The following is a 26,585-nucleotide window of genomic DNA, read 5'->3' as shown; positions in this document are numbered from 1 at the left end:
TATATTTAATGATGCTCTCATGCCCTTTAATGGTGACCATTAATGATGCTCTCAGGCTTTTTGTCATTCTTTCTGCTGTTCAGCAGGAATTTGGAGAACACCTTACATAAAAGAACGAGAAAAAAGGCTTGAGGAAAGATGACTGTTCTTTGCACTAGTGACCATTAGAAATCTGTGCCTTTACCATGGCTACAGCAAAGTAAGTCTAAATGACTGATTTATGGACATTGCCAAAAGAACCTGAGATTGCTACCTCAGTTTACATTCCATAAAGGAAGAAATATTCTAATTTCACATTAGACCTGGTGCATTTAACTGGGTTGACTGGATTTTGTTGACCTTTCTACTACCTTAATGACTTTCTAAGAAACAGCTAAAGCTAAGAGATTATGTCGGACAGTTCAATGACAGGCTTTTATCCACTCTTTTTTTTTTGCACAGTTCAGAAAACATTAATGTTATTAGCAGCAGCAGTATTGGGTTTTTGGATTTAAAAAGCCAATAAGGCATTTTTAATAGCACAGGAGGCTTAAATCAAAAAGTTAAAAAAGACATGGACTTAATCAATGATTTAAACAAATGTCCTTTTTGCCTAATTAGGACTAAGATTGTCAGAAATTATTTCCCTCCAACTCCACATGAGGAATGGTAATCTTGGGAAGAGAGGTTTGCAGTTCCTGCTGCTGCAGGAGTGACAGGAAGAACATATGAAATGGCTTCTGCTGAAAGGGGCAGTTAGTAGCGACAGCCACCATGAACACCCTTCCTCCTTTCTTTGGACTACCCTGGTTCCTGACTTAGAGTATCAGATACTATTTATCCATTATTTACTACTGATGTCATGTCCCAATTTAGCTTGAGTAATGCATGCTGTGGGACTTCTGCAGGAAGTTAAATGAGTCTAATGTATTGGGTCTTTAGTCTGTTCTATTGGGTATCTTACAAACTAAAAAGCTACTTAACCTGGTGATATAGAACTTGTAATTTAGTATTGTTTTCTATTTCTTACCTATAGTAGAAAGACCAAGGAAGGAACAAAGAGGGATATACAGACTTTAACTTCTCTAGAATTATGGCTAGTTAGAAGTATGATTTTACCACACAAAGCAATTGGGCAAAACTGGCTAGAGAATATTCCATTTCCAGACAGCTAATGCTATTTAAAAGCCAAGCTTTTAACGATGAGCACTATTCCTCAAGTCATCTAAATAGCATAGCTCTTTGTTAACAATTATAATGCTTTTTTTGCACATCATGTAGATACGTAGCATTATTCATTTGCACTTTGCCACCGTTAATTAATAAAGCCTAATGTCCACCTCTTTTCATTCACTTATAATGTAGGAAGACCTTCTGAACGCCCTTTAAAAGGAACTGTAGAGCATTATCCCAGCAATGACTCATTAAAAAAAGAAAACTTCACAGACTTCCTGAGCAGCCTAGAACCAAGCTCACCCTGGGAAAACTCAAGTGGATGCATGGATTTACAACAGGAATGACATTAAGAACTATCACTCTGGTTCCTTGTATTTTACTCCAAAAGCCAAAGACAGCTCAGGACTACAGGACCTTTTGCTGCTACAGGGTCTATGGGAACTGAAAGGGGGTTCTGCCTTTGCACTAGAGGCATCAGGATGTGTTCACCCGGCAATGCCACAGCTCAGAACACACAATCTTTAAGTCCTACTTTATAGGACACACCAGCGTTTATGGAACATGACATGTATCCCTGGCAGAAAAGGTGCAGTGCTGATATAGTTCCTCCCTCTGTATAAAATGAATGAAATCTCCAACGTCTTTTTAATAGTCTGTGGCACTTTAATAAAGGAACTAACAGACCAATGTTTCTGTGAATGGCTTCTCTACTAAATCGTATTGCCCAACACTTTGTCCAGCTTCTGATGCCATCAGTCGTGCAAGTCTTTCGCAGCAATCAATTAAATAAAGCAACTAAAGGTTCAGGGAGAAAACAGATGATTTATTAAAGCTTTATTACCTGTTAAGCTTGCACAGGACATTTGTGGAACGTAATATTATAGCATACATATTCAACTATTTCCTCCTAATTCACCACTTCTTTTCTCATAAACCCTGTCAAATTCATTCCTGGGGCTTATTTAGAGCATTTTCTGCAGGTTCGAAACTGACAGCTGAGAATTCTCAGTGGGTCTTAGCACATACTGAGGAAATCAATAACTCCGTGAACAGTAACACGCTCACTTGCAAAATGCTCTTTTTATGGGTATGTCACATGTTACTCACCACAAAAATATTATCTCTATTTTGCTCATTTCAAAGCAGCAGCAAGCTTTGGCAGACCTTGCTCAATGGTAAGAGATTAACTGTGATGATACAGACCCTCACATACCTACATCAAATAGTGCCTGATGAGGTTTTGATGAGAAGTGTAGCAGCCATTCAAGGGAACTGGTAATTCACTAGAATTAGAAAACTGATTCTAAAAATGGTGCTTTCCACTAAATTTGGTGCTTTCCATTAAATTTGTTTTAAATCTGGCTAGAATCAGCCTTTACTTCTCCTGGTATTACAGAGCCTGTGTAGGCGAGGGCACAAGCTGTAGTCACTACATTGATAAGGTGCCAAAGCCTCAGTGATTAGCAGCAAAACTCCGTTCTTTTGACTGTCAGATTGACTCTCTATAAGCCACCACTGCAATCTGTGAAAGACGGAGACCCAAGCAGTATCAGAAGAACAGCAGGAGTAATAACAGTATTATTACTACATGGTCACCTTGTTTTCAAACTCTTCTGCTTCCTTCAGGTCCCGGGGATACCCATCAATCAGAAATCCTTTTGTGTCCCCTAAATTGGCAACCATAGCTTCCTTCAGTAGCTCTAGGACAATACCCTGCATTGAAAAGAAAGGGAGTTACTTGGTTAATTAATAAGAAAGACTGGTATTGTTGTTTGTTACACTGACTTTAGTCCTATGTCCTTGATAACCACTCAGATCTGTTTTGCTGAAAGCAGGTCCTGTGAATGCAGGTGTTTTTCTTTGGTAGAAGGATACCTTACTCCTTTTCCTTTTGGGACCAGCTATGCTATACAGATCTAGTGTTGCAACCCACCCAAGAGTTCCCAAAGTGGCCTCTAGAGAGCTGAGGATATTTCGTAGTTCCAAAATTAATGTTAATACTTGTGAAACTTTGGGACAATGCTGCAGCTCTTTCCAATCCGACTGTATTTTGGTATATCACTGATATAATTGTATTAAATGGGAAGTGATAAGAGAACCCGTGTGATCAAAGCAACCAAAATCAAAACTCTGTATAGCATTTCCTGGTATCTTTCATTAACATAAATGTCCTCTGATCCATCTGCACTTGCTGAAGAACCACTAAGAGGCTGTGGACCTGTCATAAAAGTCAAGTCCAGCTGAGAACACTCTCTCTCTGCATAGTCTCTATTAAACTGCAGTCCCTGCACTCTGGGATGTCAGCCAGCTCTGCAGGGAACCACTGCAGGTATTGTAAATTAAAATAGCTGCCAGGAGGACCAGCTCAGAATCTGAAATGTGAAGCTATAAAATGGACATAAAGTTTCTGTTTCCTGTACTTATTCTTACATTTTGCAATGCACAGTGTAGCATCTGTCTCGCTCTATTTAATGATTAATCCATATTGTTTAAGGGAGCCTGAAATGTAAAAACCCAACAGCATAGAAATGGGAAAGAAGTGCCACAAATCTGGCAGCGAGAAAACTTCTCCCTCAACTTGCAGATTCATTCTCCTTGAATAGGAGACATCAGAGCTATTCTCTTATTTCACTCTTTTAGACAATCTATCTACTACTGGTTTATTTAACCATTAGGACCCCAAATAAAGCTGTAGCTTACTCCAGGCACTGGTTCACCACACTCCATGATGTCTTTGGTCAATTTACTTCTCTCTGATAATGATGATAACTCATTTTGGAGAAGGTCACCAGTGGACAGGTGAGTAAATCCGTATTTCTTGGCTAACTGTTCGCATTGACTACCTTTGCCAGAGCCAGGGCCACCTTTGTGAGGGAAAAATATCTAGAATTAGAAAAATATAAAGACCTTTTCTCAAATTATAGCAACTGAGAAAATGCAAGGAAAATGGTATGACTGCCTATTTCATAATTTTTTAGCAGAGACACTTTACACAGTGGAACAGGTAATATACTTCCATTCTTATACATTACACTGCTGAATCAAAAAATGTATATTGAAGTCAAAGGTGTCACAATAGTGTGAAAGGGCTTGCAGAAGAGAATCTGTTCCTAAAACAGATTTACCATGTAAAGGAAAGACATTAAACAGCAGCTAGCTGGGAAGCGAGCCCATGTGTGCATTTGATTCAGTGCATGTTCAGGCCCCATGGTTGCAATGAATACTAGCAAACTAATCCTTACAGCATTCTTGCAAGGGAAATATTTTGCCCCCATTTTACAGAAGGGAAAGGTACTGGCAAAAAGACTGTGAAAGCTGCATGTGTTATGCAGGGTGCAAGTGAGAACGCAGTAACTAAACCCTTTTGTGCTGTGATAAATATAAGAGTTACTGCCCTTGCTCCCTTTCCCTTTGAGCTGGAAAGCCCTCACACATGCCACTACTTCCAAGGCTAACCAACAGTCGCATACTGAAGCTGCTAAATACTGATGAAGGCTTGATTACACAACTCACTGCAACTGGAGTATTGACTTGTTCTTTATGCACACCAGGGGAAAGCATAAGAGCATAACCCTGTAGCCCCTAGGATAGTGTTTAGCAATGTCTGATCAGCACACCAAGAAGTTGCCACCACCAGTTGTTGCACATCCGGAGTTATACTGAGCCGAGAGCTGGAGATTCACTTCTGAACCAGGGCTCAGAGCAAAGCACTGGGAGGCGGGAGGGCAAGCTGCAGCTGACAGGGTGCTCAGCTGAAGCTATTCAAGGGATTTTTTCCACTGTCCGAAGGGACAGCCCTGTGACTGGCTCTGCTGAGGCAGGCAGCTCTTGGCAGCAGCATGAGCTGCCTGGGTCTCCTCTCCCTGAGGTCTGGGGTGAGGCAAAGAGCAGCTACATGGGCTAGTGTTGCCCATCTGCCCCTGTGAGAAATGGCTCAGGAGAAGCACCTCAAACCTCCCTGCTTCCTTTGACAGCAGAGCTGCTACTGCCTAGTCCTGTCACACTTCTCTGCCCTTCTCTGGCTCCTGAGACATCCCAAAACTCTCCCAAAAGTCAGCGTCTTTTTGACACCCCCCCAGCACAGGTCTTTCTGCGCCCTTTGATAGGGCACATGTGCCTCCCTGCCCTGCAGGTGCTGGCAGTGCCCTGCCCCACCTCCTGAGTGGAGGCAGGTGCTTTTCCTGGGGCCATGGCTCAGAGCCTGGTGCACGGGCGTGAACCAGAGCCATTCTTACCCCAAACACTAAACCTTGAAAAATGTTGAGCACCAGGCCTGCCCCCCTCTGCTGCTTGCCTGCCTGTGCCAGGGGCCTGAGTGGTCCTCACTGGCCGTTGCAGAAATCAGGCATGCTGCTGAACTGATGACTGGTGGCTGCTAAACCAGGTGCAGGCTGTTCCTGTAAGCTGGAGAAAGCTAATTCTTTTGGATGCCACTTGTGTGGGTGGAGACCTGCAGAGTGGCAGAAGGAGGAGAGGTGAGGGGTGGCCAGGGCAGGGCTGTGCAGGGGGCACAGGGTGGTGTTGAGCTGGGGCTGGGGAGAGGCCTGGACAGTGTGTCTACATTGTCTGAATGTTGGGATTTGGGGGGAAATTACAAGTTTCGTAGCAATCTGTAGCCTTTTTATATCTTTCATGGATCTATTCAGAAGAAATCTTGCAGTAGGAGATACCTTTGCAGGTAGACAGCACTCAAAAATCAAAAGTTAAATCAAATTATTAACTGTTGGGACTTCCAAGTATGAATACATAGCTCAACCATGTGACTTTAAGACACTAAAAAGTGTGATGCAAAATAACATGATTTTTCTTTCTATTGGTTATGTTTCTGTGAATGAATAGAGGAATAACAGTCAATTTGGCATCATTGCCTTCTGATTTTAAAGTTTCCTCCAACTTATGCATTCAGTTTAAGAAATGGATCGCACCAAGCAGATAACCTTCAGAGAAGTTACAGTGCTGTAGCTGAGAATAAAAAATGGGTCATAAGGTACGAGCAAAAAAGGAATGTTTTTTCTAGTGTAGTCCTGAGTCTTTTATTTCAGATTCACAAAGATAATTATCAGCCTATGGTGTGAGAATCACACTTGGGCTACTATTTTAGCCAGAAATATTTCTGTCACAGTCTCATTTTCTTTCTGAAAAAATATGCTTTTCTATGTGGGTTGCATGTTGTTTTTCTATTGCTTCAATAAAAAAAAATCTTTTGTAGAAGTAGCCATTGGAAGAAAATAAGGAATAAATAAGAGTGGATATACAGAAATAGATAAACTACCTGTAATGAGTGTTAAATATCTGTAAAGGCAAGTAATTTAACTTCTAGATTCTCTGTTTAAGTTTCTGGATTAATAGATTTGTGTGTGCATGTTCTTGTTTATGCACTCTGCCTTCCGGCCTTGAATATACTATGCGGTAATTTCATCCTACCTATTTGTGTATACATAAAATTTTAGGAAAAAAAAACAGCTATAAAGATTCCTTTATTCCACTTCTTATATAACTATTTCTCTTTTGAAGGTAGAGCCAAAATAGAAAATCTATAGTAGCCCTTCATATATTAAATAAACCTTGATGTCTTCTTAGAAATGACAATACAAGGATAATTTTAGGTTTTGTTTAGTGACCAGATAAATTTTTGGAAAAATTGATGTGTCTCTATGATACCTTTATCCATTAGTATTTTAAAAGAGAATGCTGAGCCCTTTAAAGAAGAAAAGACATAATAACAGCTTTGTGCTGAAAAGCAGTAACTTTTGCCTTAAAACAATTGGCTTTATGGCCATTACTTTTAGTTTAGTATTATTCAATGAGTAGTAAAGCATCCTATAGCTTTGCAAATATATGTGACCCACTTTACAAAATCTTTTGCTTTCTCATCAACAAATGAGATTTCAGATCAGGCCAAGGAAGAATTGTGAAGAGGCTGAATGCTCCCAGGGAACTCAGCATTACCAAGGGCTTAACATATACTCAGCACTTATGTCAGTATTAATTTATGTGCTTAAAGTTCAAGTATTAGTTAATGGCTTATCTCCCTCTGAAGGCTAGTATTTAATGTGACTGATAAAGAGCTGTCTAGGTGGGAAAGACCGTGAAAGTGCATTTCCTTACTRATTAGATACTTCCTTCCTGTTCAGTGAGTAAAACTTACAGGACTAGTGCATAAGCAGCTTTAACTGCAAATTAACCCTGCAGTAGTGAGGGTTATTATTAATCTGTACTGTTGCAAAATTTATATTTCATCCTTTTAGAGGGTCTTGTTATTAAATCTATGTACTTCTCTAAAAAATGAGAAGTTAAGTAAAACCTAAATAATCAAGTTGAAGAAACTTTTAATATTCAGCTGTTGTTCATTATAATAACAAAAGCTTGCACAAAGATATCTTCAGTGAAGAAGCCTTCACTGCCATTTTATTATACTGTTTTTTTCAAACAGAATAAACTTGAAGCCTTGAAAAAGGTGGTTAAGTTTCCACAATGGGCCAATTGTTAGGAGGAGGAAAATATGCCTCCACTTTCGTTTTGATGGTATAACATTCTTTGTGAACGCTATCATTTTTTTTTTTGTGTGCGCTGTCATCTTTTACTCTGCCTACATACATTTTTGGAAAAAGCTTGCATGTTAACCAGTGACAGACTGAATCATGGTAACTTGCTATTCAGATTTAATCATGTTCTTCTCTGACTTTCATACATGACTTGAAGATAAAAAAGGCCTAGAAAATTCCTAGAGAAATTATGAATCTGTTGTGACCTGTAGGAGAATGTGGAATTAGCACATGAAGGTGACTCTGTTCACCTGTGCCGGTTTTTGAGAAGCGGAAGGTTTGAATTGCAGGCTACGTGGCTGGGCTGTGCCGACTCCACGGGAGCAGGCTGCACAGCTCCTTGCTCCACAGGAAGGTAATGGATAAGCAGAACATCAGCGAGCTGTGGTAGAGAGGGATATGAGGTCCTTCTTGAGCCAAAAAGCAGAATTGTAATGATCAAAAAAAAATACATACTCTTGGGTTTTGCACTGGGGATGAGTTTTGTTCACAACAAAACTGTCAGTCACTGCTCAACGGGCCTTGTGCACAGAGTCTGACTACCAGCAGTTCTAGGGTATCAGCATCCTTGCCTATTGTACTGCACTTAACAATACTAGCATTTTTTTGCTTTAAAGCTCATCCATTAATTTATTAAAAAGTTACAGGTTCAGAAAGTCAGCATATTGCACCACTCAGATTATTCTTGAGAAACAGATGCTTTCTGTGTTCCTTTTCGCCTTATGATACAAACAGTGAGCACGTATCTGGAACCAGAGTACTAGACAGAATATAAAAATTACATGCAGTTCTGCATATTGATAACTCTGTAGACAAGGCTGGCTTAAAATGTCTGTGCACTCCCTTAGCACAGGCACCCCTTCCTTTAGGTTGATTCAGCTGCCTGTGAAACTGCGTAAGGAGATCTTTTGGTAAACAACTTTGGCAGCAAGGCTGACTTAAGYAGTCATCTTCCCCCATTTAATTATTCATTGCACAAATGCCTCACAGAGGGCAGGTCAAGCGGAGCAAATGAGTGGTCTCGGTGGGTGGGGAGAAATGGCAACTGCCCAAGCAGCACTTCTGAACATCTCACTGCAGCCTGCATTAAATCAGTGAAATATCTGAGTTTAAGAAATCAATTTTCTTACACCCCTGCTCTCCCTCCATGACTGAAACCCTACTAAACAACAAAAAGACTACAAGTTTGTGCATGTGATTCAAATGTACTGGCCTGGCTTAGAGCACAACATCACAAACAGATGAATTCATGATGCTAGAGGCGGCTGGGATGGCCACAGGGGGCAAGGGGGGACAGCAACAAGCAATGGTGAGTGGCAGAGGGTGAGCAGTACATGCACTGGCTTTGCTGCCCAAAGTATTAATAAATACTGTCGCACAGGCAGACTGGGATGTCTCTATTTTCAAACTTGCCAAATCTTATGACTTTATCATACACTAAATATTGTGAAGATTTATATAAACTGTCAACAGCAGGATTTAGAAGGCAGTCCCACCACTCATTTTCAAATGTTTCAATTTCTAGACCTTGTTTTTTAATTCATATCATCCTTGTGTTATGGAAAAGTGCTTGCAGGTGAAACCTAACTAGACAATGCAGTCTCAGAAGTCAGAACTCAAATTAAAATACCCCCTTTTCCTTATAGTCAAGCTAGTCTCATGATTTTGGAGGACTTCTAAAGGATCAGTTTGGCAATTTTACCAATACTACTGGGATTATTTATAGAAGTAAAAACAAGCCTTACTTTCAGAACTTTCCAATTCAGGGCTCAGATATCAATAGCACATCATATGTTGTTCAGGTATGATTTTAGTCTATGAGTGAAACTATCTGGGAATGATGCTACTTCTTAAAAAAAAAAAAAAAAAAAAAAATCTTGTTTCTTCTGGAAGATTATTTTAACCAGAAAACAACCTGGAGCATGTGTGGAAAAGAGACCAGATGTGCTGGGGACACCTGGGGCATCACTGAGGTTTTCTCCTTCTTGGAGAAAACAAGTTGTATTTCTTTTCATGGAAAGTCAGAGAAACCAACTATTATCAGTTTCCACAGTTAGCACTTGGATTGATTTGGGTATTGATTACCCAGTGCTGCTCATCCTGTGCCTATCTGACTGTAGAAGGAGCTGTAACACAGAATTATAAAATAACTTTGCTTGTAATGTACCTCATCTGGTCCAACCCTCTACTTAAAGCAGCGCGAACTTCAATGTCAAATCAGGTTGCTGAAGGTCTGACATATCTTGGATAAATAAAGCCCTACTTTTGTGTGCAGAAGAGTCTAGTGTATGCAGCTGATAATGTCTTATCTGCAAGGGTAGGTGGGGATAACATCTTCATAGTGTCAGTTGGAAAGCTGGTCCTATTTACACTTGGACTTAAACAGTCATCAGCTTTGGCCCACCAGCAAGAATGTTAAAAGGGTTCTGCAGAGGAAACTGGTTACACTGGCTAATTTTCAGAAAAAACAAGAGCACTAAAGGGTAAGTGGGGAAGCCTATCCAGGAGCCAAAGTGCAGTAAGACTGCTGGAAATATTCTGGTTTGATTTCAGCCTCAACCAAAGCCAAATGTAGCTGTAATTTATGCAATACCAGTAGAGGATGGGGTGTGTAGTGCCCACCAATAACATCATGTAGCCCAATTTCCTGGATGTGATACAGAATAGCATATTAGTTAAGTCTGATTTAAAATCATACATTGTTTTCACTGTTCGTCATGGTTAAGATCTTACTTATCATGTTGCTCTGATGAAAAGGAGTCAATTTTAGTGACTGGCAGTAATTACAGAATTTTGAAATATTATAGTATCCCCCCAAACTTATCTCTGCTCGTGTCTAATTTTATAATCTTCTCTTGAATTTGACTTTCCAAATCAAATAAACTTAACTTGTTTTTGCTCTTATACCACCCTGCTGCTCTCTGTCTTATATTTGACTTGCTCATTCTATATCTCTGCTTTCCTGTCTGGATAAAATGTTTATGTTGTTGCTTAATTAATCCAAGTTGACTGTTATTCCAATTAATTCCTATATTAGCTCTAATGTAAATCTTTGCTAATTAGGTTGGTTTTTTTCTTTCCCTTTTTGGAGAACTTTCAAGGGAAATTAGCAGGGGACGGAGCTGTCTGCTTCCCTCCCCCTTTTCTTATAAACATTATCTCAATTTGTCAGCTAAGGCAGATGGTGTATTTATTTCAAATATTTTGTAAACTATGTATTCAAGCGCACATCTTCAGATGTCTAGTTTCAAAAACCTCTTTACAAGCATCTTATTATTTCTTCATGAATACATCTGTGTAATGAGTGAACATATTCCTTATCACACTTGAGACGGAGAAAGCTTTTCCTGTTCAGGTACCTATAGAGGGAATGCACCAACCCATCTTCTCTGCCTCGGGTTTAGTCACAGGTATGAAGGGCAGAACAGTTCTAGCTCTGTCCCCTTTTTCTCACCTGTCCATTGAGATGGAGTACTTGGCTATCACAAATTTGAAGTGCTTTTTTCAAGCTTGCATTGTCTTGGACAACTTTAAGAAGGAGCAGGAGAAAAGTTTATCTTTTTGCCCTTGCACAATTTGCAATGATCAGACTTCGTCTCCTGACTGATTATGAAAGACAACTTTACTGCCTAGGCAAATGGTATGTGTTTGGCTAGAGTGTATGCTGTTAGACTTGGAGCGCACAAGGATCCAAAACTGATTCAGGCAGATTTACCTGCCTGAAAAGGCAGTAAGGAAAAAGAGCTTATGGCCACTGAAACAAAGCACCAGCAAGAAATCTGTCCCTGCGGAATACCGTTTACCTTCACTATCTAGATCTAGTGAAATCAAGATCTCTCAGCCAGAGATCACAATCGCAGAGCAACTGTGGAGATCTCCCATCTCTTGGTCAAATCAAAAGAGCAAAATCCAGAAAAATATACCCTTGCTCTGCACATCCGACTTTAAGAGGTGGGGTTTGTTTTGTTCTGTTTTTTTTGGGGGGGTGTCTGAGGAAGAAGTATAAAGTTGACAAGAAACCCATGTTTGCAGAATTGAGGCTTTCCATTGTAACAGTTTCTGTGAAGAAAACTTGTATTTTTTGATTAAGCAGAATTTTTCTATGCTCCTATAAAGCATTTAATAGAAAGTCTGAGATGGATTTAACAGCAGAAATATATTCGGAAGAGGTGAGTTTTGAGTTTTAAGATAGAAGATGACTAATGGATAGTCTACACAATTTTATATATGGAAATTAAAATCCACCCCTTAAAAATGAAGGAACAGTAAATGGTGAAAAATATGCCTTAGCATGGACAATTTAAGAGGCAAAGTTCCTTCAGCTTCTTTACACTTTTTTTTTTTTAAATCTAGCTGTTTGTACAAACCTAAATATAATTTCCCAGTAAGATATGTGAGGCAGAGAGAATGAAAATTTGTCACTGAAACAAACAGCAGGAAGATCTACTCCAGTAAATATGGAATTACAGTTTGTTTAAAGATTGAGAATTAATTATTATGTATTTTCCCTTTAACAGAAGTCTCCAGCGAACTGTTCAGAAATCCAATTTACTTTTTCAAATCTATCACACACAACATAGGTCCTCAATAAATTGAGTGTACTTGTATTTGGTATAAGACAGGATGAGCTAGAAGTATAGCACATAAACATGCTGTCTTTTGGTATATTTTTTGATATCTCTTGAACTCTGAATGAAACTTCCATTCATTTATGACTAATTTCAGAAGTCACGTTTTCTCTTAGGAAAAGAATGCATAAAACAATGTATATGTACATGTTTGTGTATCTGTCCTTAGGCCCTAGGAAACTTACTGCTCTTGCTCTATATTGTAAAGTTATTCAGAAAAACTCTGCTTGATGCAAAAGCATACGAAACGACACGTGAATGTTCAATTGGAGCAGTTTTATATCAAGATTCCTACTTACCAACCACAAAAAAGATGTTTGATTTCCTCAGATCTTCTGCAAAATCTAAAATGATAATAAAAATCTTTTAGTTAGCAACAGCTACTCATTTTAATCTTATCTACCTTTCACACTCTATGTTGAATAATATTCCTGCAAAGTCATCTGTGTGGGGTTTTTTATTTTGTTTTTTAAACTAGACTTACTTTCTGCTAGTGCTCTGCATTTCAAAAGGAACTGTTATCCATAAGCTTATTTTTGTCACAGCTTTGCAGTTGTCAGTGCAGTTGTGATAAAAATATTTTACTTGAAAATTAGACCTTGCATACGCACATCAGTTTAAAAAAATAAATAAAATCAATAAAAAATGAGAAGCAGATGCATCTTGATGTAATAACATGTCTTCTGAGCTATTATATTTTTCTCTGAATAGACAATTGGATTAAAATAGATACAGAAGTGTGGTCATATTCCATTCCGATTTTATAAGCTGTGCGCTACCTAAGAGACGTTGTCTTAAATTCACCTGAGTCTTAATTTCAGCCATATCTCAACTGAAATCCAGGTATTACTGTCATTTTAGCACCAAAACTACTGTGCTTACTAAAGCTCTGCCTTTTACTGAAATTGTATTTTAAAAAAAAAAAAATCCTTCTAGTCTAAGTTCCAGTCTTTGTCCTGATTATGTTATACCAATATAGAAGGATATCTTGCAATGTCTGAGCCTGCTTGCATTTTATTATGGTTTTGACTTAACCACTTACAACATACACTCATTAACTACATATTTTGTTTTTTATAATTTTTGGTACATACAAGCATCTATAAATTTCACTATATAATATCATTAGGTGTAAAAGCTGTTCATTAATCCTTAAATTTCTCTTACAATCTTAGCAGCTCATACCTTCCAACAAGCTTTTCATAATTACCAATTTCTGAAAACACCTATCAGATTTAATGCTGATTAATAGTAACACTTTTCTAATAATTTTGGATCCACTGGCCCAAACAGTATAGAAATATCCCTTTATATGCCTTAATGTATGTTCAGAGAATTCACATGATAAAATATAGTTTGACACAACTTTCACATTATGAATTCAGTTTACAGTATTCAGTATGGATTCAGTTTACAGAAGTGGAAATCAAAGGTTTCAAAATTAAAATGCAAGTTTATACTAAAAATGAAACTTACCTCCTGTGCTCTCATAACAAGAAAAACTTGACTGGTCTTCCTCCTGTTAATTAAGCAATTGATAAACTGAAATGTTTTTTTGCATAGTTTGCATTTCTTCTTATATCTGTTTATTTGTATGTCTTAGTATCTTCTCCACCTTCTAACCTCTTAATTTTAATATATCTTGAGATATGGTTAAGTGTCACAGGAACACTGTTAATATTGTTTCACTCTGTAGAACATAAGAATGGAGAACCCAGGATAATACGAGAAGATTAACTGGGCCATACTATCATTGTGAGGAACAGCTTTGACCGTTTGTTTCCAGCTGTACAGTGCTAGCGTATTATATAGGCAATGATTGTGCACATTGAATTGCTTCCACAGTAAATGTGGAATGATAAACTGTTAACAGTGGAAAGGTAACATCATAGTAAATTCTAGTAGTGAAATATAATAGAAAGATGAAATTAGTCTTTGATCTAAATCAATCTGAATTTGTTGACCCTTAGAATGCAATGCAAGCTACAACTTGTAATGAGGGCTGCTGAATTTCGAAGAGTGATTACACCAGGGAAATGGGTAACTTGATTTGTTGTTGGTGGTGGTGGTGTTGTTTCTTCCCCCCTGATGCTTGGGCATTTAGAATTATTTTGTCATGTACTGTATAGTATTATGAACTAAGAATTGTGAATACCGGTCAGCAAGAGTGTCAGAGTAGGAATTCTTTGCTGGTTTATAAATAAGAATTATACATATGCTGGACATAGTCCAAGTTACATAGTGTCAAAACATTCAGATCATGTATTCTATAAAATGTCGATAACAGCATCGAGAGTAACACACGCCCATCATATGAGTGCATAGTATCAGTACATTAAACTAGTCCTCCCAAAATAAATACACAGCTGTAGTTCATAGAGTTATGTTCAATACTAGCATATGGCTATCAAACTCTAGTTCTTTGGACTTCTGTTTCAGTACACTGTCAGCAATAGTCATGGTTAGAAATGTGTATTGCTATATGAATAGATTAAGTGAGATGAACAGCAGTGGTGAATAGAATGGGAAATCTACTGGCCGCTCTATTTATAAGGCTCTTGCATTACACCTGCAGGTTTCTCATTCTGTTCCCATTATCCCCAAAATACAAGTACTCTTGATTACAGACTGGAGGACCATTACACTGACTAGATAGAACACTTTCATTTTTTTGATTCATAGTAATTCTCAGCCTATTACACTGTAGTAGTAGAGCTGCCATCTTAAAAAAAAATAAAATAAAAAAGCAGTTGAATTTGCAAGGTTTGCAGGAGAGTATTTCAGAAGTTATCTGAAAATCAGAGATTAATTTCTTCCCTACAACTCAGGTGACATTTTCAATCCTGCATATTGGGTATGAGGGTGTGAGGGTATGCATTTGGTTGGGGTTTTTTTGATGCCATAATATAATAAATCTTTTGACCCTGCAAAATATGTGTTACATATTAAAAGTCTGATTTTTAGGTTCTGTTTCTTATCATGACTTTGAAAGTTTATGAATGCAAATCACTTTGGGCACAAAATGTAAGTTTAAGGTAAGGTTTCTTTCAAAAATCATGATCACATTCACAAATTTACATTATGTTCAAATGAAAGCAGCATTACTTCTACCCTTTCAAATAATGCTCTTTGTTATCCCCTATAACTGAAGAATAAAATTGCATCAGTAACCCTGGTGGGCTGCTGAGGGCAGCAAGTGATAATAAAGGGAAGTTTAAATCAGGAGCAGCTGTAATTTTTTGGGCTGAAACATGTAAAAACTAGAGTCAGAAGTGAAGATAAATAAGCTATAGGCATTTTTTACTTGACAAGCCATAGCCAGGTTCATATAAGGATGAAGTGTTATGAAAGGCCATTAGAGTGAATTCTACTAATTACAACCCCAAAGCAGGTAAACAGCGAATGTTACAGTGACATTGGCCAAAACCCAGAACATCAAAATACACTATTTATATTTATAACTGCTCATTTTTCAGGTGCAGAAATATTCTTTCAAAAGAATTAAATTTTTTCAGATTTTTCAAATATGTTTCATCATTTTAGAAAGCACTTCAGAACGCAGCTTCATGTGAATGGCACTACTGTCCCACTGAAGGTATATGCCAAAATAAGCCTTCTCATATTTCAGAGAATTTAAGTCATTCTACAAAACTTTTATTCACACAGAACTGAACAGCACCCAGCTACAAGGAAAGATGCCCTGAAACCCTGGACTCTAGGGAAGCTGTGAGAAGAGTCAGGAGGAGTAAATTAAAAAACTGGGACTACAATGAAGCTGGTTTTGATGCTAAGGTAGTCCTACATGATTTTCACTATTCTATATCTAAACTGTACTAAGAACCCTTCATCCCTTTCCTTCTATCTCCCCAAAAGTACAGCCAGTTTCTCTGCTGATCTGGGTGAAGAGCTGGACTTTTAAGAGCAGATTTAGCAGCAGAACAGCTGCTGTATTCTTGGGACAGCTGTTTCCATTTAGTTGACAGCGAGGTGAGGACAGCATTAATCTTATAGCTAATCAGCTCTGAAGAAAGGTGGGTAATCTGTATTTCAGCTGCCTTTGAAGCCAGGTAACAGTCCTACAAATATTGTCTGGAAACCTATCAATTAGTGGGGCACAGCTGACCATGTAACCAACCAATCGATCTACACAATACACAAAAATGGTACACTAAGAGATTCTTTACAGCTGCTGTCACAGTTGGAAAATACAGAGAGTATTTTTTTCAGTGAGCCTGATTAATTAGGGAATGAAAAACTTGCATGTGAATGATGGGTATTTATACTATCCTTCCCATGGTGAGAACAATTACAGTAATATGAATGAAGTGACACATAACTCTCTATGGAACAGTAATTCCTCTGTAGTGAACTAACAGAACAGTATTCAATGAAATAAAGACATAGAACTTTTCAAAATCTCAAACAGGAATATCTCTCTATATATGTATGTGTATATATACACATCCTATGTGTGTGTATATATATGTATCCATATATCCTGGAATTAAATATGTGTGTGTACATATATATACATGTGTGTGTGTATGTATATATATGTATATATTTAATTCCAGGAGGAATTCAGCTGTGAATAAACAGCTAAAGGAAATCACTGAGGCCAAAAATATACTGCGACTAAGAAGAGGGACTGGGCATTTCTACATACAACCAGATCATCAAGTGCTAATCATTGCTGATGGCAAATACTAGAAGGAATATTCTATCTCGTGCTCCAGCAAGTAAACCAGTCTATAATTATTACAGGAATGGATAATATTGAATTTAAAAGTGATTTCACATTTGGCTTCTTTCTACCCTTTCCTCTGAGAACTAAAAAAAGCAGCAGGACACTCAAAAAGGTAGATCTGACTCTCAAGGCGATTTGCATGTTATTAGCTAAATATTTTCTGCAAACATAACTATCATACTGAACAACGCTGGCAGTTCTGTGAGCAAACCACAAATATTTCAAAACCAGAAGGTAATAAGGCCAAAAATATCTCTGTGTTGCCCTGGCAGTTATGAGCTTCAGTACTCCTAGGCTTAATGGAAAAAGTCTTATTATGCAAAAGTTACTTATGGCATAAAATGCACAAGGCTTTATTATAATGAGCCACAAATAAGACTCGGAACTGAGTGAATTGATTTTTAAATTGTTGAGTTCAAGTAGAATGTAAGTCATCAAGTAAGAAAGTCTTGTTTCATAATTTGTTTTACTTTTCATTTGCTCTTTTTTTWAATTATTTTTCTAAAGAAAAGGTACGCTAACATTGTACATGTTACTTTGCCACACTTAAAGTGAGCTTAATATGCTTTTACTGGAAATACTCTCCTTATACAAATCTCATTATTTAGTATAATCTCCTTTTTCAAATTCTGAACTTTATATGTTAGGTTTGTAAAAGGTAGATGAATCACTTCTTGTCTACCAGATAATTAATTTTTCTTTCATGGTTGGTGTCAAGCAACCTTTTGATAGAAACTGGAATTCAATTAAAATGTGCAAAAACGTCACTTAAAAATAATTTATTTAAATACCACATCTAAGGTAACATTTGATATTTAAAGAAAAAGAAGTACATCATTTTCAGGAAAAAAAAAGTACATCATCTTTTCAGGAACACTCTTCTATGCCTTTGACTTTGACAACTTCCAGTTTGTAAAAGGGGGAAAAATACATTTAACTATGTTTGTGAAGTCCTTGGAGGAAAAAAAAAAGATCATTCAGCACTTCTGCAATATATCAGTGCACTTCAATCTAATTAAAAATCTGTAGCAGACTAAGAGAATAAAAGTGAATACCTTCTGCTTCTGTATTCTACTGCTTATTTCCCTTGTTTTAGGAAACCCTATCCTTTTTTTCCCCTTATTCCTTTCCTCTGCATTTTCTGCATGCTGAATTCCTCACCAGAGGACTAAATGAGACTGAACTGAAAATGCAGTATGACTGTTGCCTAAAATTACGCTCAATTTTCAAGATTGAATTTGAGAATGTAAATATGCAAAGGAGGATGTTAGACACAAATTATTTAAACAAAGACTAAATGTTTCTCTGACAAGAAAATATCTGCTGAGAATTTAACTTAATGTTTAAGTAAAAAAAATGCAGCATATACAAATGTAACTTTAATACAAAATGACATAATTCATACAATAGAATGTATGGGAAAGAACTGACTATGTAGTTTTATCACAGCGATCTCATCAGCATTCCTTTGATGCGGATGCAGGTATTTAATCATTGCTTTCTCAGGATGCTGTAGTAGTATATTTCTCTCTTTGCTATTGTTAGGTATGCAAAACACTTGTACTCCTGTAACATTTTATTTCTACAAAGAACATCACACTTTCACATGAATCTTCCCTGTACTTCTTTTGGGAATAGAGACAAGGGCATTATTTCTGTTTTGTCAGAGAGATAAGGTGATTTCTCCAAGAGGGCACACTTCTCTATAGAAGCTGAGCCAGGTTTAAGATTTAGATTTCCACTCCCACTTTTTTAGCTTGCAGTATATTTACTTTGAATTCTTATTCCTTAATAAAGTAGTATTAAATTAAATCTCAAATGTTTGCAGATGATGCTTCTACACCTAGTACCCTTAAAATCAACTTTAGTTGTCAACTAAATAAACTTCTCATTGATTAAGAATAGTTTAAGGAATCAAAAAGCAGTATGAGACGACTGTTAAGTATCATCTAGATACACAATTTCTCTGCTTCAGCATAGTCCAGTCTGTCGCAGTCTGTGTGGTTTTAGAGTTTGACATGTGTTTGCAACTGGATTTAATAGGCATGTATCTAATCATAGAGGATAGTCTTTCAGATTAGATATATGCAGCCCCTACTTATAAAAACTTAGTGTCATGGAGTGGTGTTCTTGCACATGCAGTATGTCTGCATTCAGCCTGTGAAATGTAAAGACCCCAAGCAAGCGATAACCAGGCAAAGTTAAATATCAGAATGAAAATATTGTAGCTAGTCAAAGCTCAGCTGTGGTATTTGTCAGTCTTCTAAATTTCCATTTTCTCTCTGTAAGAGCAAATGTTTGGTTTTGATGAGATAAAATGTGTTAGTCAAAGGTTTTATGTAGGGTCAATGGTCCCTGGGAAGAGATTTTATGAACCATACAGTTGCTTGCCATTAAATTTGATCTACGATTCAAATCACTTTTTGAGGCTGAGCTGCTTTCTGCAAGCTGAACATTGAAGTAGGTTTCTGGAAAGCAGGGGTTGCTCTGCCCTGGTCCAGAACTAATGAATATGTGTAAATAAGATAAGTTACAGTGAATGAATGAATACATTTAGACATCAAGGCTTTTCTTTCCCCAAAAGGCATATCTTCTTATACAGTTCATACCACTCAGCAGAACGGAGATATTGGTGCCAAAAGGGACTAATAGTAATTAAGATGAGAACTGGGTAATACTGTTTATGGTGATTGTTTGGAGTGCATAGAATCTGAAAGTGCAGATAATATTAAAAAATTAGTTTTGTAATTGCATCTACAAAACGCTAACAGATTATTAGATGCCTATGATTCCCTTTTACTAGGCTTCTAGCAAAGACAAGATTCTGTTTTTCTTTCAAATTAAATCTTATTTTCAGTTCTCAAAAGAGGACAAATCAATAGCAATACAGAGATGGAAATTAAGTTGTTTTTAACACCTATAAACCAAGATCATGTATATCTGACTCATAAGGATATGCAAGGGTTTTTTTGTTTTGTTTTTTGAGATTTTTCTATTTTTGTGTCTTGATAGTATAAATGAGAGTACATATCACTAATTCAGAGGAGGAAAATTACAATCTGTTGTAGTGTGAGGGGTTAGGTTTTCTGGTAACTTCTGTAGCCTTTTAATGACTGAAAAACCACATGTGATTAATAAGCAAGAAATCAAAGCAAACCTTATTTATATTCATATTGATTTGAAGACATTATCAAGCTAGAAAAAATTTAAAGAAATTAACTTTTAAGGACAATCTTACTAATCAAGAGACGTGGTAAGAACACCCTTGTCAGCAGGGTAGCAGCTTTTTGCATGACCAGAGCAGCAAGGAGTGTTCTGGTAAATCAGATACTTCATTTGCAATTTGTATATTGGGTTAAAAGGCTGGACTAGAGAGACCAGCATTATATCTGATTTGAAGAAGAACTGCTGTGTGTTGTGTTTTTTTCTTTTTTTAATGTTGTTGTGTTTCGAAGACATTCTAGCCCTGAATAATACTTTGGACTTGCTGCAAGACTGCCTAAATGCCTATGAGAGAAATGTAAGTAAATAATCTAATCCATATTTTCCATGCACAGTTATTATCTATTGTTCATTCTCAAATACTTTGTCATGTACAGTTCCAAGCTACTTATCAGTAATCTATTGTTATAAAATGTACCCAATACCTACAAGATTCTCCACAGAAGTTACTACTATTTTTTCATTTAGTATTCCTCTTTTCTGTAAATCACCACCACTGCTTAAATGACTCTTCTCTGTGTGTAGTATTTATGCTGCATAGTATAAATTCTCCCAGGGGGCTTCATGTTACATTAAGCCACTGCAGCAGAGAAAAGTGCAGCAGGGAACCTTACAGTGCATTTCAACTGCAAATTTAAAGTGCTGCTTAGCTCCTGTTTTCAGACCACTAATGACAATGATAATGAAGGCATCCCTCAAATCATACACCACTGGCACTGTGCCTGCCCTAAACTATTACATTATTGCTTAACATTGCCTTCTAAAGGCTGGAATTCAGTTYCTTTTTGCTTTAGATGGAAGAGGCTTTTCTGCAGGCCAGTTTGAATTAAATTTCCAGTAAGACTGTGGTGCAAAGATACAAATGCTTTGATAAGATTCAACTATAGTGGAATTCAGTAATTCCATCTTTTGGAAGAACTGAATGTTCAAGAAGTGTTTTCCTCATATAAAACACTAATATGGACTGGGATTAGCCCTGAAAATAAGGTGTCACAGGGTTTATTGTTATTTTTAAATACAGGAAAGCACCAAAAGACTTTATGCAAGGAAAGGTCTTATTTTACTGTAACAATGTGGAAGAAGGACTACAGCACAGCAGGAATGTGAAGACACTAAATTCTGAGGCTGGGTTGATAATCATGAGAATGGAGGAAAAAATAAATATCAACAGGAAAACAGTGAGACAGAATGGAAAAGCTAAGACAGAGTGGGCAAAATTCAAACACAAATGTTCAGTAGAAATGGAAAAGTGAAAAGCTCTTGAAAGTGAGCAAGAGGTGGAACTGGTTGCTGGCTTGCAGACTCATATACAATTCTCTCTAGCCTAAAGGAGGTGAAGGCCCACTAAAAGCAATATAAAGGAAAAGAAGAGGATTCAACTTGCAGGTGTAAGACTTACTAGGAATTCTGCAGATAGGTATAACATACATAATTTTTAAGGTTCTGCATTTGATTAAAGAAGTACTAAGTAAGGAGCCTTTCTCACATAGCATCATGGTCTAGGGCTTTCAAACCTGGTGTTCAAACTCCAAAGTCCTGTGAGTTCATTTTAAAAAAAACCTCTCATTGATTCAGACAGTCCATTTCATAAGGTCATATACTGTCTTTTTACATTTTCACACTGAAGTAGAACAGAACAGTTCTAAGAGACCTAAAAATACCGATCCACTTTGAAAAGCAGAACTTTAAGGTTGTGAAGCAAACCCACGAAGGCCAGGAATTCAAAGTGGCCGTAAGATTATAAACACCAAAGGAGTCAAGGGCAGAATGTAACTTTCACTTGTAATCTCCTGGGCTTTCTAAGGACACTTAATTTTCTTTAAGATGCAAGTATTCTTTTATTTCATTCTGTAAGCATTTGTCCTCTATTAAGTATGTCCACAACTGGCACTATGCCCAGAAATGTATCTTCTATCACTTATTCCCCTTCCAAGCTCTTTTTAATCCTAACCCAGTGTAACCCAGGGTATTGCAGCATTTGTCCAAGATTTTATACAGTAATGTGTTTGATATAAGCCTCTGTTCTTTAACTTATCAAGCATAATTTAGCACTGCAAGTGAAAAAAAGAGAAAGAGGTTTAGTTTCAGGATGGCTTTGAGAAAATGAGTAGGTGCTGTTTCCTTGTGTGGCAGATAATCAGGTCTTCAGACAGTGTGTAAGGGCTGCTGGAATTGCTATGCCCTGACCGCTTAGAAAAGGCAGACACGTACACATTAACACACACAACTGCAGCAGGGAGAAAGAGGGAGGAAACGCAGATCCAAGAAAGGCACCTAACGAGAGCAGACCATTTGAATATGTAAGTAGAGCATCGCCTGAAAGATCCTGGCACAGAGGACGATGAGAATAGGGTGCTGTAAAATGAGGCCAGTATGTGGCCTCAAATCCTATGATTTACTGACATTAAGACACAAGTTGATAGAGCTGCTCAAAGTTTAACGCTCAAAGACTTTCTCAGTGTAATTTTTGACCAAGCATATTCTGGGTTTACCACCATACCTGTTTATTATGTGACTTTATAACTGTCAATAAATAATATCTACAGTACTTACAAAGATTTTATCTATTAAGAGGGATTTTAATGATGAGAAGAAACACTCCACTGATCTCTTAAATAAACTATTGAACAAACCAGGCCTCATACCCTATGACCAGAATTTAAGCCCATATTAACTAGAGTTGATTGCACAATTATGGAATACATAACAAAGATAAAGACAGAAAATGGGAAACATATGGAGGGGGAGTGGTTAAGAGGAACATGGTAACAAATACTAATCTTGGGAAAATATATAGAGGATTATTTTAAAGGGTTTGCATTGTACCCAAAGAAGCCATCCTGCTGCTTCAATATAATATGAATAAAATATCCGAAGAGCAATTTCGTACTCAGTCTAGTAAAACAGCAACTTTGCAATCGCTGCAGTTTAAAATGTAAATGTACAGATTCACCGTATGTATTCTGACAGTTGTTAATAAATATTAATATTTTTTACAAAAARATGTTTCTTCAGTGCTTTAAAATATAGAAGTTGTTGCTACATATGTTTTGAAATAAAGGGTTTGGTACCAATCTTCAGGGGTGCTGGGCTGTGTGAATGGAACCTTTCCAAAGCCCTGAGTAAGGTGCCTAAATCCAGGAGAGAGGTGGGATTTAAGATACACCTTTGCATTTCTTTATCAGCTTTACGTGCAATGTGAAATATTTTGATGTGGACCCTATACACCTCAAATGTGTCTGATGCCTGATATTCCCCATGAATTTTAGAGCTTCTGTGGGCTGTAAAACTAGACGTGTAAAAGTTAGACACGGTAGAACTTGTAACTGTAGCTGCAAAGTTGTATTTTGTGCATAATGGGATAAAGCCTCTAGTTTGCCAGCAGAGAGACACGCTAGGCTAAGGAAAGGAAGGGGGTATGCTATCTTGGTGGTAGTGCCTAAGAAGATGAGGGTGAAATACTATAAATTACAATGCTTTGTTCTACAAGCACCTTCCAAACAAGTCACAGAGAAGGGCTTCCTAAATTACCGCAAAAGTATCCAGCAGAGCATAAAAGCAGCACATCTTGAAGACCGATGCTGTGCTGATGCTGAAATCCCCAGTAACCCACATGAGCTCACCCTCCTGTAACTGAGCCCCCACTGAGGGGGAACTGAAGTGCCCTGTACTGCCCACAACAGCCACAGACAGCAACTTCTGGGTCACAGGCAGAAAAAAAGAAATGGGATGCAAGGATTTCAGCTAACCTTTGGCAACTCAGTCCCCCCTAATATGTGTAACATTAGAAAGCAAAGCCAGATAATGTCTATGAAACGAGGAGCAAACAACTCCTTCTGGAATTCCAAAGAAAATAAGCAGAATGAGTCTATGGCAATTTTGTTTGCCCCTTTCACTGTGATTTGCATCGGGAAACCAGAGCAGCAGGCTTTCTTTCAAAAGCTTTTACTACAGCGTATAATGGTGACTTTGAAACAGATAATTCTTCAAAACTTACAAAAATGATACAGAAGCACCAAAACACACTTGCTTTTGAGCTTATTAAGGGAGCACTCTGTAACAGGCAAACTGTAGTACTTTGTTTCTAGTCTGATTTTTTTTTTAGAGTTTAATAGGACAGTTTCCATGGCAACATGAACCGAACAGCTTGTTCATTGACTTCGGTACATTTCTATTAAACATCTTTTCTCCGTAGTTAGGCCTACCTCTCAAGCACTTTCATCTACTTGGATTCATTTACATTATCTCTTTTTGTCAAAACCCTTAAACTAGATTGGACTCCACCTTTCTGTGCACTTTAGCAAAAATGAACGTGAGGGGACAGAGTCACACAATCCTTCTCTGAGTTACTTCAAGAGTCTCTTTCCTTTTCTACCACATGCTCCAGCTTTTAACCAGTTTCCTTGTAGAACCAGAATCTGCAATTCAAAGTGATAACACTGCCTATCAGTGAAAGAGAAAGGCACACTACAAATATGTTAAGGGTTACAAGCCCAAAGGGCTTCTGGATACTCATGGTCATTTTACTAAGCTAAACTTGTAATAATTAATACTGCATTATGCTTTTTTTCCCCCTAAAAGCTCCTTATGTTCTCAAGCAAAGTACATGATTAAAATATCACAGTATAATCTACGTCTGACCCAGCCTTCTCTTAAATAATTCAATCAGTGTTTGTCTGATTTTGAAAGGTAGCTTTAGAAGTTCCAAGGAAAACTTCTCTTGCTAACGGAGATGTGCAGTTTGCTCTTTGTCGTACTGAAACACAGACCTGAAGCACTTTGTCTGAAGTGCTAAATAAGTTCTTTGGATTGAAGCTTCCAGATGCAGAGAAACCAGAGGCCAAACAATGTGAATAGTACAAAACAGAGTAAATGGAGGAAAGTGGTCTTTGGTTCAATCCAGACAGCTTTAGTTAAATGAGGCTTCCAGTTTGCTGCTGCCCCCTATTTTAGGAATATTTTGGTTCTGCTTCTGTATTGAAAAGTCTTTCAGGGACTTTTGATTGTCTACACTGAATATTTACCATTTGAGTTTCAGGCTATAATAATCAGTCAGGCTGGAAATGTTGTTATAGTCTTGGTAGCAGTGGAGTCTGCTTTTCATCAGTTCACTTAAAGTTCCTCTTTCCTGCTCCTCTAAAGAAGCGCTTGTTATGTGTTCTGGGTGGGAAGTGACAGTGAGCTGTAAGAGGAATTGTCACCACACGGCAACAACTTTTAATCAAGAGCTTGTTTCCTCTCATTAGAATGAGTGTAAATGTGTTTGAGGGCTTTCTTTCCTCCACTTCATTTTGGTTTTGCTTGCTGCTTTTCAAGTGAGCTGTCACATTTTCTAATTATAAAACATTCCGCGCTTGCAGCAAAGATCGGGTTATGCAATTTGCTTAATTCAATAGATGGCTTGTCACTGCTGAATAGAAAACCTTATATTCTCTTTCAGTCTTTTTTACATCTGCTTTTCTTAGGTCTTTGACATACTTGGGCCAAATAAATTAAAAAAAAATGGCAATCTCGCCTTTGCATGTGCCATTTACATCTTTAATTACATTCACCTAATTGCGTAAGTAAATCTGGTCTGACACTGGGGCAGGGAAATACCTCAGTTATGAATCGGTAATTTCCTCTGAGGCACAAAAATGTGTTTGCATGTTTTGTAGATATGAAATATACCCTGAAGAAAAAGATTAGATGAGGCTAAGTATTTTTTAAGGTTTTTACTTGAAGTTTACCTGCAGTTTATTACCTTTATTATCATGTTTCCCAAATTTTAAAGGTATCTAGTTTTATTGCTACTTGTTTGAGGAGTGTTCTTCTTTAATTAGTCTAACTCTTCCTCAGACTGGCTAGAGTTGCCTTGAAAGCCTTGTTTTCACAAGAAAATAACCGGATGCTCTTTTGTTCAGGAAGTCTTTGATAGGATTCAGTGATGCCAATTTTTTAACGCTCCCTTTTGGCCTGAATGCACTTGAAATAAGCCAAATGGTAGGTTTCTAATTTAAAAATCCAGTTCTTAAAGATAAAACTTGTCTGAACTCTGGAATCAAGTGGCATTATATTGACAGCATCTCTGGCAAAGCCAAGGAATTGAATAGCAAGCATAAATGAACACAGTGAGCAGTGAAAACCTGTATCATGCTTGAGAGCCTTCCAGCAAAAAAAGACAATCCTTATTAAACCAAACAGGCACTAGTCATGAAAGTGAATTCTGCAAATTGAGATTATTCTATAAAATACATTTATTTCCTCTGTCAGAAGCTATCCTGTTGCACCCAAAAATGAGTGGCCACA

General features: G+C 37.5%; 1 protein-coding gene across 2 annotated transcripts in view; it reads right to left on the bottom strand.

Moving 5' to 3' along the window:
- The window catches only part of AK5 (adenylate kinase 5), a 105,362-nt gene that overhangs the window by 12,620 nt on the left and 66,157 nt on the right, over window positions 1-26,585 (bottom strand). The window contains exons 9-13 of one of the 2 annotated variants that reach the window (XM_026086866.1): window positions 23,785-23,790; window positions 13,805-13,847; window positions 12,628-12,672; window positions 3,856-4,019; window positions 2,752-2,868 (exon numbers count right to left, since the gene is read on the bottom strand). In XM_026086866.1, coding sequence (XP_025942651.1) covers window positions 2,752-2,868; window positions 3,856-4,019; window positions 12,628-12,672; window positions 13,805-13,847; window positions 23,785-23,790 — 375 coding nt within the window. The remainder of the gene's footprint in view (window positions 1-2,751; window positions 2,869-3,855; window positions 4,020-12,627; window positions 12,673-13,804; window positions 13,848-23,784; window positions 23,791-26,585) is intronic. The other variant, XM_026086867.1, reaches the window with a different exon arrangement.

The sequence above is a fragment of the Apteryx rowi genome, unplaced genomic scaffold (genome assembly GCF_003343035.1).
Source record: "Apteryx rowi isolate R43461 unplaced genomic scaffold, aptRow1 scaffold_7, whole genome shotgun sequence".
Taxonomy (NCBI): Eukaryota; Metazoa; Chordata; class Aves; order Apterygiformes; family Apterygidae; genus Apteryx; species Apteryx rowi.
Note: the sequence above shows the minus strand (reverse complement) of the source record. Positions and strands in the feature narration are given on the sequence as shown.